This window comes from Melanostigma gelatinosum (assembly GCF_949748355.1).
Source record: "Melanostigma gelatinosum genome assembly, chromosome: 2".
Classification (NCBI taxonomy): Eukaryota; Metazoa; Chordata; class Actinopteri; order Perciformes; family Zoarcidae; genus Melanostigma; species Melanostigma gelatinosum.
In genome coordinates this window covers 19,449,616-19,467,091 of record NC_136635.1, presented here as the reverse complement: position 1 = coordinate 19,467,091, position 17,476 = coordinate 19,449,616, and the positions used below count along the sequence as shown (strand labels likewise).

The window sequence follows — 17,476 nt, the reverse complement described above, 5'->3', positions numbered from 1 at the left end:
GTATATATTGCTCTGTAACAGGAGGGCAGAGCACCACACCGCTTTATATCTCTCAAATTTTCAACAATGGTAATAATTCAGACTTTGTGTTGTCTTTAATCCCACCATAAATTGTTAATTATTTAGACGTTTACTTCAGAGTGTCTTAAAAATAACATGAAGCTTGGCGAGGTGAACATAAAACTGTGTACGTTAGTGTGAATATACTACAGTATGTCCATGTGCAGATATACGTTCTGTTTGTTTTGGGATGTGAAACAATGCATAGGTTTATATTTTATGTATCTACAGTATGATTAAGAGTGTGTGTGTTTGTGTGTGTGCAGGCTGGCTTGTGTTTGAGTGTGTGTACGTGTGGAGAAAGCTAGAAAGACTGTGATAGATAGTGGGAATAGGAAGGAGACAGTGGGTTTGAGACTTTGTTTGAAACTCCCAATACTTTAGGGAGTATTGCCCCATATATTGTCCCATGTGACTGAGCAGAAGAAAGATAGACTGAAGCAAAGACATGTAGCTCTTGCAGAGCATTTCTCAGGCTCTCACTGAATATAAATGGATAAATAGTCACTGAAATTAATTTCATGTGCACTGCTGCTCTCATATAAAAATGGTGTTACATGCAACAAAATGGGCGTTATACATATTGTACAGAGGTGACAGTTTCAGCAGACATTCTTAAAATGGGAATATGATAATTGCAAATGAATGTTATATAATATATATCATTTAAAATGTATGTGTTATATATTTATGTCGAAATACAATTTTAAAAAGTGGGTGAATGGCTGACATCATTTTTTCTTCTCATCCCATCACATAATTGCTGAAACTAATCTTAAAGAACGAAATCCACTCAATATCTGCCATAAATTCCACAACATAAATAGTCAGTTAATAAATGATTTAACTGGAGAATCAGTTTGTCAAAAATTGTAATTTAATCTCATGTTCTGCAGTTTGTATAACTACAACCTAAATTGATTTATTTTTCCAATTGATACACATTTTACAAAAAGATAACTCTATGACTAAAAATATGTGGTGAATTAAACGTGGAGAAAATATTTCTTGCAGGTAACAGAGGAAAAACATTTTCATTTTTCAAGATAATTGCAAATGACAAATTTCTAATCAGAAGTCTGAGAAGTTTCACTTACCTCGAGTTTTTCATTTTCAGGAGGGTCAAGACCCCAGAACTTGGACGCAGGTGTAGAACAGGAAAGTTGAGCACATCCTTCTCATTTCCACGCAAACGTCAGAGGCCACACGGCAGCTAGCAGTGCATGGCTACCTCACAGCAACAAGCACGGGTGCAAGGGAGCCATCGGGGCAAGCTGGCAGCCGGTCCGTCGGAGGGGTTGGTCAATCAGCCCAGCAGCAGAGACGAGGGGACAGGCACACAGGGAGAAGGACTGAGCCGGAGTGGGCTCTGCTTGGAAGCTTTTTCGGTTCTCCTTCCCTGAATGAAAGCAATCCCTAAGAGTGAATGGGTAATGAGAGACCGGCTCCTGAGATTTTAGCTTTCTTAATCATGTTCATAATTAATTCAAGAACATTGATAATTTCATTACATTCTTTTTGTCTTATCAATAAATGATGTGCCTGCACTTTTGGTCTTGTGTATACGGGAGAGAGGGAGGAGGAGAGGGAGGAGAGAGGGACAAGAGAAGTAATACTGCACTAAAAGCACAGGAGATGGAAAATGATACAAACAGGGAAGTGGTAATTATAATCTTTGACCAAGCCACTGGCAGCACAATATGAAGTCAAGTGGCTACAAATAATTAATAAGGCCTCCTGGTGTATGTGTGCGTGTGGTAAGGTTGAGGAGTTGGGGGGGGGGGGGGGACTGACAAATGTCTTTGTTGAACATAATTTCACCAGCCTTCTTTTAGTAGTTGTTGTCCCCCCCCCCCCCCAAAAAAGCAGGATACAACTATTAGGCATCATTGTGTTTTCACAGACATGATGTTAAACACACTGCTGCTGTTATACGTGTACACTCACCTTTAATCCTCACCTTTAAACAGAGGGTGTGGAGGATGCCAGTCTTGTAATGCCCTTCGGATCCAATAAGGGCTCGGGTTGCAGGGACATTAGTGCACTGAAGCACTTTCTAAAAGACCACTCTCCTCCGTCCCCTCCCTTCTCTTCACGGGCCCTCTGTCAGGTGAAGAAGAGAAAAATACGACAACCATGTCTTGTGGCATATATAGTTTCCAGTTATTTGGCAGCATGAATAATGAGATAATATGCATTTTTAAAAGTTAATCTTCGGAATATTCAATAACCCTTCACCTCTGTGCATGCGGTTATAGATTCTGTGCTTTGTCAATCGAACTTTCTGTTCACAACTAGAGCTGAAAATAGAATGACAACGAGGACATGGGGAGGAAAAAAAAGGATGTAATGGATATCTCTGTTTCCTAAAAATACTGTGAGGATGATGGAGTCTGAGGAAGGCTCTGAATCACAGGCTTCTCTTTTGCCCCAAAACAAGACAAGTAGATGGAGGGCTTTGAGCAGCCTAATCTGACAGTGAGTGATTGACCGCCCTGTCAAAGGCCTAATCTGCTACCAGAATAGTGGAGCAGGCCATTTATATATCAGACTTTCTGGATATATAACCATTAATCTATTGCAAAACAGCTGTTTAAAGCAGCATTGAGACATGTGTTGTGGGAGTTTCTCACTGAACATCACAGCTTTTTTATCAATTACCATAAAGCCTTCATAGATATATCTCCCAGATTTCATTTGTGTCTAAAAAATAATTGGTTAGAGAATTTTTGCATGAAATCTGGGTAATTTGACCATATGAGAAGTGTGGCTGCACTATTGCAAGGCTATTTGATTTTGGCCACTTTATAATGGATTTCCAGCTTGTGACACACTATAATATAGATTGGTAAAGCTATACGAGGCATTAGAGATTCAACTACTTTATGTCCTATTTATTCCTTATGTGCCGCATGCCCCATGTCTTGAGATATGACCAGCTCAACACAAGAAACCTTTAATAAAATAAGAAAAGTAAAGAGGGGAAAATAGAGATTTACAGCTGGCCATTTTGACAGTAGACTTGATATAAGGTGTTCATAACAAGTTTTGCATTTTATTTCTGGTCCCCTCACACACATTTTAATCATATTTTATGTGATCTATGTATGCAGCACTCATCCTCTCTCTGTCACCCAAGCTCTCCAATATGTCCCTCTTAAACAGATTGCTACAATACTTGTAATGATGGTCCTTCCCAGCTGTGCTGCAGGAGAGGGGACGGGAGCAGCAGGCTATAGTATTACCATAATACCCGCTCCCTCCCTCCACCGTCCCAAGGGCCCATGTGGGGCTGCATGGGGATGTGGGGTAACTCTGCTGTGGTGGGGACTCAACTGGCTGCCGGTCCTGCAGGCTGTGTGTGTGTGTGTGTGTGTGTGTGTGACAGGGCTGAACCTGCCTGTGGGCAATGTAATAAAAGCGCCACACACTGCTGGTAGTGATGGTGGCACTGCTGCCGCTATAGCTGCAGAGGAGGGGATAAATATAAACCAGGCCCGCATCAAGGAGACGGCCCTCCAGTCACAGCCTGACTTACATCCTAATAATTAGGCCCCTCTCCAATAAAACAAGGATTTGTAGCCATGCATCTATTTGACTTGTGTTTGCTGCTGCAGTGCAGGGATGCACGCTCTGCTGCCGTCTCTGGATGAAGCTGGGGCTTTGACAGCATTTAATTTCAGCAGTGAAAGTGATCAGAAACATTTGCCCAATTTACTACTTGACTCTCAAACTTCAGGAGAATTCTTGTTTTTTCGTATCAGCATGAATTCACATTTACATATTTTATTATTTATTCTCCATTAAAGTTTATGATAAAAATCTAAATTATTCATGAGTACTTTCCAGTTCATGCAATTGTTTGAAGCATAGACTGTACATTCTGTCATTCTCACACAAACAACACACACACACACACACACACACACACACACACACACACACACACACACACACACACACACACACACACACACACACACACACACACACACACACACACACACACAGAGTATTGTCTCTGATAGTGGCTAATCAATGAGGTCTGCAGGTTGTAGTTGCATGTTATCTTAAACCTCCTAATGTGCACTGACTAATCTTTTTACTCCTTTACTCTCTCCCCAACATTTCCTCTTTCTTTGTGTTCTGTTCTCTTTTGTTACATTTCAAATACAGTATTGGATATTCATTATCTATTCATTATCATGGAAAATATATATGATTATGTCTAAATATTGTCTTTCAAATATCACTCTATCACAAATATCACTTCTCTAAATTAGACTGCTGTCGCCTTTACGAGTAATATACTACAATTCCAATAATAAAATGGAACTTGTTAGGCATGACAATAAAAAGTGTGACATTTTCTTGTCTATTTAAATATATTGTACATTTTTGACACCGTATTTTTCTTTCATTGCCTTAAACGAAATGCTTCAAACTGATTTCTCACATTTTGTCCCACCTCTGGCTACCTGTCATCTCATTCCTATAAATCACATTGATGTGTGTTTGAGAATTTCTAAAAAGCACACTGGGGAAGACAGAAAAGTAGAGATAGAGAGATGGTGATGGAGAGAGGGGGAGAGAGAGTGTGAGTGAGTGAGTGGGTGAGTGAGAGAGAGAGATGGGTGGGGTGGAAGTCTAGGCAGGGGGTACCAGGCTAATTAAAGCAAGCATTTGTCAGAGATTAAGCCTTAAACAGAAAAGGTCATCTGAGCACCAGAGCGCACTGTTTCGCTGCTGTGCTCTTAGGGCAGTCTAAACCTTTCCAAGCTAAATGGTAAAGATGCTATTTGACAGAGGTGGGGGGAGGGGATCCAGATCCCGACCGGTGGTAAGACTGACACTCGGGTCATTGGTTCTTCACTGTCCATTACACATGCTGGTCAAATCTGGCAATCGGTGTCATTTAGGGATGAAAAATAAGTGCTCGGACAAGATCAATAGATGCAGCCGTCTGTACCAGCTGTGATTAATTGACTGTCACCAATTAATGACTGGCCTGTTGCAAAGCAATGCAATCTTAGAGGGACAACGGGACATGTCGAACATGTTTTTTCTCCTTTCCAGTCTGTTATTGGTAATTCTAGAGTGAGTTTCCCAGTAACAAATTCATGAGCAACTTCAATGTACAATTTGTAGGTTTACTATGGCACACTGAGAAAGTGCATCTTGCATGGTGGGTGCTCTTTGAAGTTTTTGGTGATATTGAGACGAATATGAGCTTGAATGAGAGCTCGTGCTGCAAACACATTCCCGCAGTTTTTTTTAGTTCAATCAGAATTGGTGACTAAAAATATTTCTTTATTTCCTTGTTTGTAGTTTCAGAGGTCTGTATAATATATTCTTCGTATACAGTGATAATAAAAAGTAACATAAAATAATGTTATTCAAATTGCTACAACACTTAGCTCAAAATATTGAACTAACTGTAATCATGTATATTGACTCCTAATGTTCTCATAAACCCAATGGTGCGATGAAAAATGAGTGAGAACAAGTGGTGGCCTGTGATGCATTTAATACTCTGTTGAAAACAACCAAACAAGTACCAGGGATGTTTTTAAACTGGGATCAGTGTACAAGCATTTTTGCTGCAAGTCAATGCTAATCACATTAGAGCCTGAGAAGATGTCCTGGTTTGAGATACAATAAAGCACATGCTAGTTTAGATATGAGTAATGGCTCTGAGGGCTAAACTGTGGTGGAGATGTAATTTGAAATATTTGTAGTGGAAATTATGCTAATAATAGATCGCTCTGTATCATTATTTATAGCCTAAATTAGATCGTTTACCTGAGATGAAGGCTTGCTAAATATTACATGGCAATCTTCATTATGGGCATGTTTTAAATGAATGATACTCACCCAAGTAAGACATTGTCATTTTGCAGTCATGTCAATATTTTGAAGAAGACATTTTGCCATTTGTTATTTAAAACATGGTCCTTAGGTTTTTGCTGTGATTTATCATTTTAAGAAAAAGCTAGAAACTACTTGTCAGTTGTTATTTGGAGCACATTGACCTATAGCAAACTAGTTATTTTATAAGTGAGACCAACTCAGTAAAACCATGTTTTTCCAGAACTTCACTGTGTAAATAATACACATATACATAATTTGAGTTTACTCGAAGAAGAGCTATATTTGTTTACAAGCTCATTTTAACCAAAATAGAAAGTATCTGTATGCTGCTGTATATCTGCAAGTATAATATGTATTTCTTTTTTAACACAGTAAACCTTTAGAAACTTTTTTAGGAATAGCTTTCCTATCCCAGGTTAATTTTAACATTTATTTTCCAGTATAATCTGTGGCATGCAAATCACACCTCGATTCCAGCATCCACTTGGATGATTGGCTGCTTTATAGATATTTATGGGGAATACAGCTGTCTTGCCATCAAACCCATGAGTTGAGTTTGCTCTGGATGCATGTAATATGATGTACAGCTTTCAGTTCACACCTCTATCATAGAGGTAGAGGCAAAATTCAATTCAACGGCTGAACTCAGAGCTGGTCAAAATAATCTATAAAATCTTATAATTAATCCAAAATGGGTCAAACGAGAAAACGTCCTCTCGGCAACCCAGCGGACTAACATTGTTTTCTTTATAGTGTCTTTACTTCTCAAACCAACACAAATGCACAGTATATAAAATAAAAACAACTAGGCCTAATGGATTTCCCTTTATATTGGCAACTCCACTTATCAATATTTGTATATAATAGGCATAAAATTACTTCTTATAACTATTATAGCTATTCATTCATATATTTCTAGCTTATTGTTTTGGTTGTATGGCCTATAAATGTACAGTATGGTTCAGTTTAACCACTCTTGTCTCTTTTATACGCTAAAGACAAAGGTATTTTTGTAGGAATTGGTGTAGACCAAAACAGGCTCCATGTCAATGTTTAAAGAGGCAATATTTTGCTAAAACGTGAGCCATAACAGCTTTACAGGGTCAACATTTAGCATAAAGTTTTTTTTTGCCAACACAATTACTGATAGTATTTATTTTCCCTCCGTTTACTCGACCTTTGTTTCACAGGTGGTAAAAGCCTACTGTTGATGTTAACTACGGTTTAAATTATGGGCGAATGAAATGTAACAGCCTTTTAGGCCTATTTGGCTTTCCGTAGTTTTGAGACTCGGCGCGCGTTGCAGCGGGGACTGGTGGGAAATTTCTGTGTTGAAGTTTGTTGTGTGTGCGCGCGCTGTGTATTTCCTCAAAAAGCATGGCTCTAAACTTCCAGACGTCCACCCTTTCTCTGACTTTGCCGATTTCGTGCCAGATATGTCTCGGAAAGGTAACTGCCGTTCCGCTTTTCAATCGTGAAACACAGATGTGTATATACGGTGTAAACTGCTGCTGTAGTAACCTGAACGTTGTCACCAGTTTAACGTTGATAGCCGTGTATGCAGCTGACATTAGCTAAGTTACCGTAACTGACTCAAACTGTGTCTCCTAGCGTTAATGTACCTTATTTCCGCAGCTAAGTAGTCGTCTGTTCGTGCTTCTCCCCGTGCAGGTCAGGCAGCCGGTCATTTGTGCCAACAACCACGTGTTCTGTTCATCCTGCATGGAAATGTGGTTGAAAAAAGCTAACCAGTGTCCCACCTGCAGAGTCACCATCACAGCAGAGAACCCCTGCAGGGAAATCATCGGTGAGTAGCTCCATACAAACAAGGAAAACAGACACAAGGCAGGAGAGGAGAGGTAATGCGAGGCTTCATGTGCCTGCAGCATCTCAGTTGAGTCATCGTGATATCATATTAAATAGGGCATGTTGGTAGAGTTGTGGACTGTCATTTCAGTTTCGTAAACTTTAGATTCATTTATGTTAGGCCAGTAAAACTGGTTTACTTGTTCCACCAAACCAAACAATATATAGACCAGACACTTTGTCTGTGAGGAGTGCCAGCCAGGTTGAACCAAGTTTTTCATTTGCCACATTGCTGTTTGGAAACGCATTTGACGTGAGAGAGAACTTTTGGCAAATATTTGTTTTTGTTACAATCAAAGTTTTGGGACATGAAGAAATATGTCATTAAAAATGGCAGAGACCAAAAGAGGTTAGCTGGATATTAATAATATTAGGGTGCGTGTTTGCTTTTCACACATTGACTTTTTGCTCCTGCATGCAGTGTTTTATGATAATTTCGATTTTTGAAATTCGTGACAACACAAATCCATGGTTTCATTTCTTCCTTCTTTTGCTGGCCGATATCATTTGGGATCACATTGCAAGTCTACACTGATATGCAAACATGCTCAGCGATGGCCAATAGGCTTCAGCTTTGGACCATGTGAGTCATTCACTAGGATATTTCTTGCAAAAGTTATTTGGCAGTTTTGAAAACAATAAATTGTTGCAGAGCTTTCATTGCTGCTGTTCTGACTTCTGTGCAGCCTGAACCTGTAATGTATCGGGTAATTTAATAGTGTATAAATACTTCAATGTAATGCAACTGTTTGATCCCAACTTTTCAGATTATCTGGGCCGAGTGACTGCACCCAGCACCTCAAAAGTCCTGCTCTCTTTGCGCACTTTACAATCTGAAACTAGTGAAATATTGGTATCTTGCTGACAAACCAGTTTCAACATGTAGCTCCTGGAAGGCACTTTTTTCACTTTGGACTCAGGCTAGCTGTTATGTGCTAAAGCAGACGAAAGTATTTCTGTGCTGAACAGAGATTAAGTTGATATTAATACTTTCAACATACTCTGGGTTTGACCGCCAACTAGCATATTTCCCACTGTGAAATAATGTGAATTGCTACTGGGTCGGGGCATAAATATTTAATAATTACTCCCACAACTCTTTGCATGTGTGTTTGGGATAATTTCACCCTCAGTTCACAAAGCAGCACCTCAGCCTTTTCATAGTTATGCTTTTGGGAAGCAGCTCTTGTTGCACCTTCATCAAAGCTGCGTGACATTACTTTAATATCCATTTTGTTGTCAAGTCTGTTGATCTGCCGCTGTACTCATGTTATTCTGTTATAGGAGGCACGAATGAGAGCGATCACCACGATAGTCTTTCAATGAGGAAATGTCTAAGAAAAACCAGAGGAGAGCTGCTTTTGCGGGAGTATGAGGTATGGGTTTGGCTCGCCATGTGTTTTTCACAGCAATAACAAGCAGGTTGATGCTCTCGAACAGACCCATCACAAGGTTTATCGACACAAAAACGTGCCATAGGCTGTAGGTGGGACTTTCAATTGCAGCCACCAACCACTGATGCAGATTTGCGACTCTATTAATGTCTCAACAGAATATGTCTGATTCTATGAAAGCAATTCAATATTATTTCAGATTACACAGTGTCCAGCTTTCAAGTTTCCAGAAATGGACCCAAAAATGTGTTTATTGTTAAACCCTGTTTTAGGTTTCACGCTGTTTCTCTCCAACAGGAGGAAATTGAAGGGTTCATCAGAGAAAACGAGGAGCTGACGATAAAAAATCAAAGTCTGGAGTCCCAGTTGAAGACTGCTTTGGATCCCTGCAGCATTAATACAGTGCAAACAGAAGACAAAAAAGTTGACCCCCATGTCCTGGACGAATGGACATACAAGCTGCGAGCTGCCACCGATGTTTGTGACAAAGTAAAGCAGGACATGGATAAGCTGAAGGAGGTATGTAACCAGTCACAATCAAAAAATTGTATTGATATTAACTCCTGATCCTCAAAGGAGAATACTATATGCTAATACCATAACCTGGTTGATCATATTATATGATGGAATGAGGCAAACATTATTGACGCTGCTCATTTTTTTACCTACCTACTTGATCCCTTCACTGATAAAGATGAGCTTATTTGATTGAAGGATACAAGGACAATGCGTTGTCATTATGCAACACAGGGTTGCACAGTAACATGCAGTTGTAGCCCAATCGCTACACATGAAAAACATGACAAACAAGACTATTGCATTCTTGTGTATTTTTTGAATTTGCATCAGGAGGAATGTAAACTAAACAATACTCTGTGCAATAAGGCCGACATCTTGACATTAAAAAAAAATAAAAAATCGACATCGGAGAAACGTTGTTCATCAACTTTGACTATATTTGAGCACAAAGCATCATTGACGTAAACAGAGTCCGCCTCCTCTCTTCCCACCGGAGTCCTGCGTTCCACCCGTCAAGTGCAGCTTGATCTGGGATGCAACAAAGGAGCCAGGTGTCTGTAAAGATGTTGACAACGGTCACCGACCTTCCGTTGATGGGTTACCGGTAGTTTGAATTTTCCTGCGACAGGACATCAGCCAGGAGCCAACTGGGTGGTGGAATGGCCTTAGGTCCTGGCTGGGTTAGCTTAGCCTCCATCGCGGCTCTCCTCTCGGCCGGCAATGGTTGATGAGTGTATTCTTTCTTATGTTATAAGTGCTCCGGTAATAAACGTGAGAAGAAAACAAATTCAGTAAAATCCATGTGAACTACTGGCTACAGCATATACAAGCATATTGATGCTTCTGTCACTACCATAAAAGCTATGCTTGACAAAATGTTGTTGCTACCTTTTGTGGAATCTTTTGTAACCTACTACAAATGTGTTACTTTACCATCCTCAGGCAAATAAGGCATTACGATCTCAAAATGTCGACCTTGTACAGGAGAATATGAGGTTGAAAGCAGAGGTGGCAAGCAGATCTCCTCAGAAGTAAGTACCGGTATCTTTCATTCTTAAGACATGAATGTTTTTATTTCAATTACATTTTTTACTCATTCAGTTTGAAAGGGACGCATACTTCTAAATCACTGTCATGGGTAACAGTACAGACACAATGAACTGTTACAGATAGTTTTCACATTTTAGGCATTGGGAGCAATGAGGTTATTCAGTTTCAATTGACCCTTTGCTGATTCCCCCCCCCCCCCCCCCCCTGCGCTTCTCCGTCAAGCTGCCATGGAGCCCACACAGTCAATAGCTGCACTCCATGCATACATATAATCAAATAAAATAAAAAATATTTCAAAAAGAAGCAGACAGAAAGGTCTAAAATATGCGTTTAACGGATAAAGATAAAAGCCAAACTACAGATCAGTGTAAAACTGAACCACCACCTAGCGATAGAGACAGAAGACAACAGATTAAGAAACAACACTGTTTCTATACTCGCTGTTAAAAAGCAAAAGCAGCATGTGTATACGTTCAGTAGCCAGCTTAGCATAGGAGTGCTAACGCTAGTTAATTATGGGCGAGCATACACTTCGACTGTTAGCCCTACAATGTAACATTTCCCGAAACGTATGTCTCTTTCCAACATCTCTGTGTAACGAGTATCACTATTCCACGTTTCACCATGACTAGCTCCAAATCCACAAAGCCAGCCAGAAAATCCAAAAACATTTCAAACGATTGCTTGAGATACTCTGGTGGAGTGACGGATAGTTGTCTGAGCGGGACGATTCTACACTGATTGCCCGGTCTGCGTTTGAGGGGCGGGACTTGGCACAGGGTCAATTCACTGGTTCAAGTTGGAGGCAGTGACTTGCTGCTAAAATGAGTAATTTATGATTTTAAAATGTATGATTAAAAAAAAAAATCTTTTCCCCTTTCTCTGTCAAATCAACAACGGTCACAGACCACCTTTTTAAATAGATATTCCAAAAGACAAAGAACATTTTTATTTACATCTTCGGTTTGACTTTCTTTTTCAAATGTGCTATCTTGCATAAGGTGCATATGCTTGGTCAAGAGCATGACGAATAAATAAAGGTGTCAGCTAAATGTTGCCAGGCTTCTATCATGGTGATTCTAGAACAATTTAAATTCACAAAATGATCTCTCCCCAGGTTCGGTCGTTACACAGTGGCGGCACTGGAAGCTAAAATCCAGCAGCATGAGCGTGATGTGGACCACTTGAAGAGGGCTCTGGAGCGCAGCGACCAGTACATCGAAGACCTGGAGTCTCGGGTCATAAAGCCTGAGAAGAGAAGTCTTGAAGGGCAGGAAGCATGCGGGAACGGCGAGGCCGAGTCCGATGCACAGCAACACAAAATCAGCATGATGATGAGAAGCTTGAGTGACAATGAGAGGGAGTCAATCTGCAGCAATCCAGTGGTAGAAGGTCGAGCCTTTTCTCGAAATCACAGTTTGATGTTCATGCCATCTGCAGATCACAAAGAGTCTGATAAGAATCTGACTGGAGACCAGAAAAACGAGGACTTGGTAAGCACCTCGTCTGACCTTTTGCCCGCCACTCCGTCCTCTGCCTTCCGATCGCTGACTCTGAGAAGCCCTGGCATCTGTGAAAAGAGAGTTGCATTCAAACCAGTGTCTTATCTGAGGAAGCTTGATTTTGAGGAAATTCCTAGCCCTGACAAGAGCAGCAGCAGCAGCAGCAGCAGCAGCACCACCACCACCATGGAGAACCAATTCAGCAGCCTCGACGAGTTCCCCAAAGGCTTGCCTGCAAATACTGACGTGGAATCCTCAAAGTCTGTCTTCTGGGTTGATTGGCAGAGTTCAAAATCGAATGACGAGTCATGTCCAGGTCCAAGTGAAGACGGCCCAGTTAAAGGAGCCGCATCCGCAACTCTTGAAGGTGATGAGTCCGGTGGTTTCTCGATGTCCAGCGAGGCCTCCATGGATGCAGCATACCTGGACAAAATCTCAGAGTTGGACTCGATGATGTTGGATGGAGAGAGTTCCAGTAGCCGGGGATCGCAGCTCTCCCTGGCTTCCTCCCCTCACGCATACTTGGACAACACTCTGGTCCCAGAACCACAAACGTGCCCCGATGTCTCGTCAAGTCGTGGTGGCGAACCAGCAGTACCATGTGACCAGAAGAAGCACTTGCCGCTAAACAACGCGGGGGGCACCTTGAGTGACAAAGAGGCTCCAAAAGGCTCGGCAGAGGAAAGTGCGCCGGTGTCGGGCAGGGAGAGCGGAGGCCATGTACCCGACTGTGGTCCCCCTCAGACCGACGAACTGTCCTTTGATTTGCTGTTCGATTCACTGGAGGAGAATAAGGCCAGTCCCTCTGGCTCTCTCAGTCCAGTGAGCCAAGACCACGATCACGTTGACTCCTCCACCACCTCGTCCCCCAGCTGCACCGGTAAACCTGTGAACACAACAAGAGACAGACAGGCACTGAACATCAGCCAGCCGACAAAGAGGAAGTCTCATAGTCCCTTTAACACAAGCAGCCCCACGAAACTTTCAAAGCTCATGTGAAGGTTTTAAAATAAGAACTTGTGTGTTGTCACTGTGCCGTTCACTCTGGTGTGTTTTGGTCGGGCTTCACAACCACACGCGGCTCGAAACATTAACTCCACGTTGCTCCACAATACATTTGTGAATGTGATGCTCCCGTGTAAGTTATTGTCATTTTGTCTGTTGTATTGTATGAATTAAGACAGAATATGACAGATTTGTCATAGTTTTTTTTCTGTAGTATACTTATCGGTCTCTGTGGCAGTTAAATGATCTTAAGGCCAGGCTTCTGTAATCTGACAACCACTTCTGTGTTGTACTGTATAGTGCACCAGTTTTCAAACTTTCAGTCTACTTGTATGTGTTTGTCCTTTTCAAGTATTTCAGGAAACACAGTCCACGTGGTCATCTTTTTTATGATGGCACGCAATACTGAGGAGGGATGAACACGACCATCATGAAAAACTGACATTTTGAAATAAAAATTGCAGTGTAAGAGTTTGTGAGGAAATAAAGTAGTAATGCAAGGAGAAACGATGTATGACACTACTTTTTCTTTTGTGTTTTTCTGCATTGCATTTTTATTTTTTGCTGTTCCTTGATCACATGTTTCACCTCACCTATTAACTCCCTCATGGGGACGTCCATGGGCTTCAATAGGCTTTCGGTCTGGTATTTTGTGGTGAATTTTTCATATTGTCATTTCTAGTGGAATTCGGGACTAACATTAAGTACATTGTCATTTTTCAGTTTTTGTGCTACTTTTCCTGATTAGCATGACATTAAAATGTATATTATTAATTCCCTGCTTTTACACTACGGAAACGCATCGCCTGTTAATGCGGATAAAAGCATGTTGTAGCTTAACGACGGACATTAGAGACCTCACACGCAAAGTAATTCCATTATAGCGCTAAGCGCCTTATTTATCATGCAAATTTAACGATATCATGTATATTTCACATACCTCTAATCGCCGCATGCAATTTTAATTGGCTAGCCGTTGTGGTTTGAATAAATTAAGTGTTAATTCATTTAGGTAAAGACTGTGTACAAGGTTACGCAGGTGTATTAAATCAATCTGTTTAGTGCTCATCTGGCGATGATGGGCTTTAATGATAAGACGGCGGTCTCATTACTTCCAAGGGTTAAGATGAGAGACAGACGGGACGAAGCGTGTAACCTACACTTTTAAACATCTGGCATTGCTGTAAACTCATAAAGTCTACAAAAGAAACGTATAGATGTATTTTAGACTTATAATGTTGATTGTCGTGCATTGTAGACACAGATTACATGATTTATAGTGATTTCAAACCAATAATTCTATATCATAACAACGTCCTGAAATCAGATAAACACCAGTCTAAAGCGTGTGGCGGCTAAAAATAAAGAGTGTTAAGTCAATTGTTTCCAAGTAAAGAACGGGGCCTAAAGGCACTGGGACCGGCGCAGCTCGGTGGCTGGATGGAGTGAAGTGAGCCCTCACAAACGCGGGCGTCTAGTCTCCAGATGTTACAGCCTGGCCTGTGCGCTGGGTTTTTTTAATCCGTCAGCCTGCTCACTGTTCTGGCAGCGTTTATGTCTCGCGAGAGCAGCCGAGCACGGGCTTGACGAGATCTGAGGCGCTCAGGTGTAAGAGCCTCTCTCATCCCCAGCAGTGGGAAACAGTAGACAGATAAGTGCGTCTGAGAGACTGCAGGCATCTCTGTGATCTCCGGGCTCAAGGCTGCACTCGGCTCACTACACAGCGAACTACACCGCATCATTGCTGGATAGGCAAAGGACTGCTGTGTATCTATGACTATTTTCCTGCTCTTGTAGCAGTCCCCCCCCCCCCATTTCTTCCCGTGCACTTTAATTGGAGAAGCTCGCCAAGATGATGTCCATGAACAGCAAACAGCCGCACTTCGCCATGCATCCCTCTTTACCCGAGCACAAGTACAACAATTTGCATTCCAGCTCGGAAGCTATAAGGAGAGCCTGTCTACAAACTCCACAGGTAAATTAGACCCGCAAAAACTTCGACTTTGTATTATTTTTGCTGCATGTAGCGCTGAACGCTGTCGGTGCGTAATAACAAGGGGTGCTCCAAGGCATGCTCAGCCAAGACGCGCACTTACTGTTTTTTTTCTTCTTCTTCCATGTGTTCCACGGCAATCACTGGAAGCGTCTTCTTTTTGTTCATGTTCACGCGACGCCTGTCTTTACTGTTTTTGTATTCATTGTGACGACTTGTCGCTTCGTAAGGAACACTCCGGCTGCATGTCGCCAGAAGTCCCGACTGACAGACACATTTATTTATGTTTTTCTTTTCCTTTCTCTGTGTCTTTTTCTCCCTTTCATGCCCATTTCGCACCCTTTCATTCCCCCCCTCATTCTCTCCCTTGTTATTTTCGCCCCTTGCAGCTCCAAAATAACATATTTGCGAGCCTGGATGAGACCCTGCTGGCCCGCGCGGAGGCTTTGGCGGCAGTGGACATCGCCGTGTCCCAGAACAAGACGCACCCGTTCAAACCCGACGCCACCTACCACACGATGAGCACGGTGCCATGCTCGTCGGGGTCTACTGTGCCGCTGGCCCACCACCACCACCACCATCACCACCACCACCACCAGAACGAGCACCAGGACATCATGGACCACCTCACCTCGCCGTCACTCGCCCTGATGTCCGGCGCGCACGACGGGTCTGGCGGAGGGGGCGGCGGCGGAGGGCTCCTCTCCACCTCCTCTGGCCATCCGCACTCGCACATGCACGGCTTGAGTCACCTCTCCCACCAGGCTATGAGCATGAACTCGCCTCTCACCCACCACGGGCTCTTACCGGGCCATCACGGAGGGGGTCAAGGCGGCCTGGGACTCACTAATGCCGGACTCCCTTCCATTAATGACTCGGACACGGACCCAAGGGAGTTGGAAGCTTTCGCAGAGCGCTTCAAGCAGCGGAGGATCAAGCTGGGGGTGACCCAGGCGGACGTGGGCGGCGCTCTGGCTAATCTCAAAATCCCCGGCGTGGGATCGCTGAGCCAAAGTACAATTTGTCGATTCGAGTCGTTAACTCTCTCCCACAACAACATGATTGCGCTCAAACCTATCCTCCAGGCCTGGCTGGAGGAGGCCGAGGGGGCCCAGAGGGAGAAAATGGGCAAACCGGACATTTTCAATGGAGGGGAAAAGAAACGTAAGAGGACCTCGATAGCGGCCCCAGAAAAGAGGTCTTTGGAGGCATACTTCGCCGTACAGCCTCGGCCGTCCTCCGAGAAAATAGCAGCCATAGCTGAAAAGTTGGACCTGAAAAAAAATGTGGTGCGAGTGTGGTTTTGCAACCAAAGACAGAAGCAGAAGCGGTTGAAATTTTCCGCTGCTCACTGATGGGCAAAGAAAATTAAAAGAAAAAAACGAAAATAAAGTTGTGTGACTGAATTTGGGGACCAAGAGACACTAAGACACCGTTTTCAGTCTTTTGTCTCCAGCGATTTTACACTTTGGTGCACAATGGGCATTAAATACCCATTTTACGAGGCTTCATATATCTTGTTTATTTTCACGTTATCGGTGAATGTGAAGTATGCAAATAACAGATTACACAAGTTTCGCTCCGTTGTCACGAGGGGGAAAGTTTCGCGACGTCGACATTGCCTTTTAACACACGTGGAAAGAGGTAATTTGCTTGATAATATAGCGAGTTATTTTCTGCTAATAGGCCTATAATTTGAAGTATAGCCATTTACGAATTACCTCATTGATTGTTGAATTGTGTTTTTTTGGTTTGATTTTTTTTGTCGTTGTTGTTATAGAATAATTCATGAATCTGTTAATTTATTCATGTATTTATTTATTCTCATTTGGAGGCTGCTATGAACTCAAATTTAGTTGCAAACTTTTATGGCGAACGAAGAAAATAATAATGTTTAGGCCTGCATGAAAACCCTAATTCACGGGCAGTAAGTTGGCCTCGATGTGCTGTCACATGTAGAGATATATTTATTTTGAATTTGCACAAAGAAAAAGACCCTTTAGGTTTATAGATCGTTTGTGTCGAAATGGTTTTGTATATACAGACACCTTGTCACTTATCAGAGGTGAACTCCTGTGTTTTGGAAATAAATTAAATAGGGTCTATCGACACCATTGGCATCACAGGGAGAAGTTTCAAACAGATCCAGAGAGCACGAACGCCCTGTCCGCTTCATCAAGGAGAGGTCAGGATGAAAGAAAAAAACAAAACAAGAA

The 17,476-nt window shown here is 42.2% G+C and overlaps 2 protein-coding genes across 2 annotated transcripts; both read left to right on the top strand.

Annotated features, from left to right (window-relative positions):
• The first annotated feature begins 7,250 nt into the window (after window positions 1–7,250).
• Window positions 7,251–13,723, top strand: obi1 (ORC ubiquitin ligase 1). The gene is made up of 6 exons (XM_079288828.1): window positions 7,251–7,380; window positions 7,603–7,738; window positions 9,082–9,173; window positions 9,489–9,710; window positions 10,653–10,741; window positions 11,878–13,723. The coding sequence occupies exons 1-6, from the start codon at window positions 7,309–7,311 to the stop codon at window positions 13,259–13,261; spliced, it is 1,995 nt and encodes a 664-aa protein (XP_079144954.1). The 5' UTR covers window positions 7,251–7,308; the 3' UTR covers window positions 13,262–13,723.
• Window positions 13,724–15,119: 1,396 nt separating this feature from the next.
• On the top strand, window positions 15,120–16,615 carry pou4f1 (POU class 4 homeobox 1; the record flags this gene model as incomplete). The annotated part of the gene is made up of 2 exons (XM_079287669.1): window positions 15,120–15,242; window positions 15,650–16,615. The coding sequence occupies 2 exons, from the start codon at window positions 15,120–15,122 to the stop codon at window positions 16,613–16,615; spliced, it is 1,089 nt and encodes a 362-aa protein (XP_079143795.1).
• Window positions 16,616–17,476: the final 861 nt, after the last annotated feature.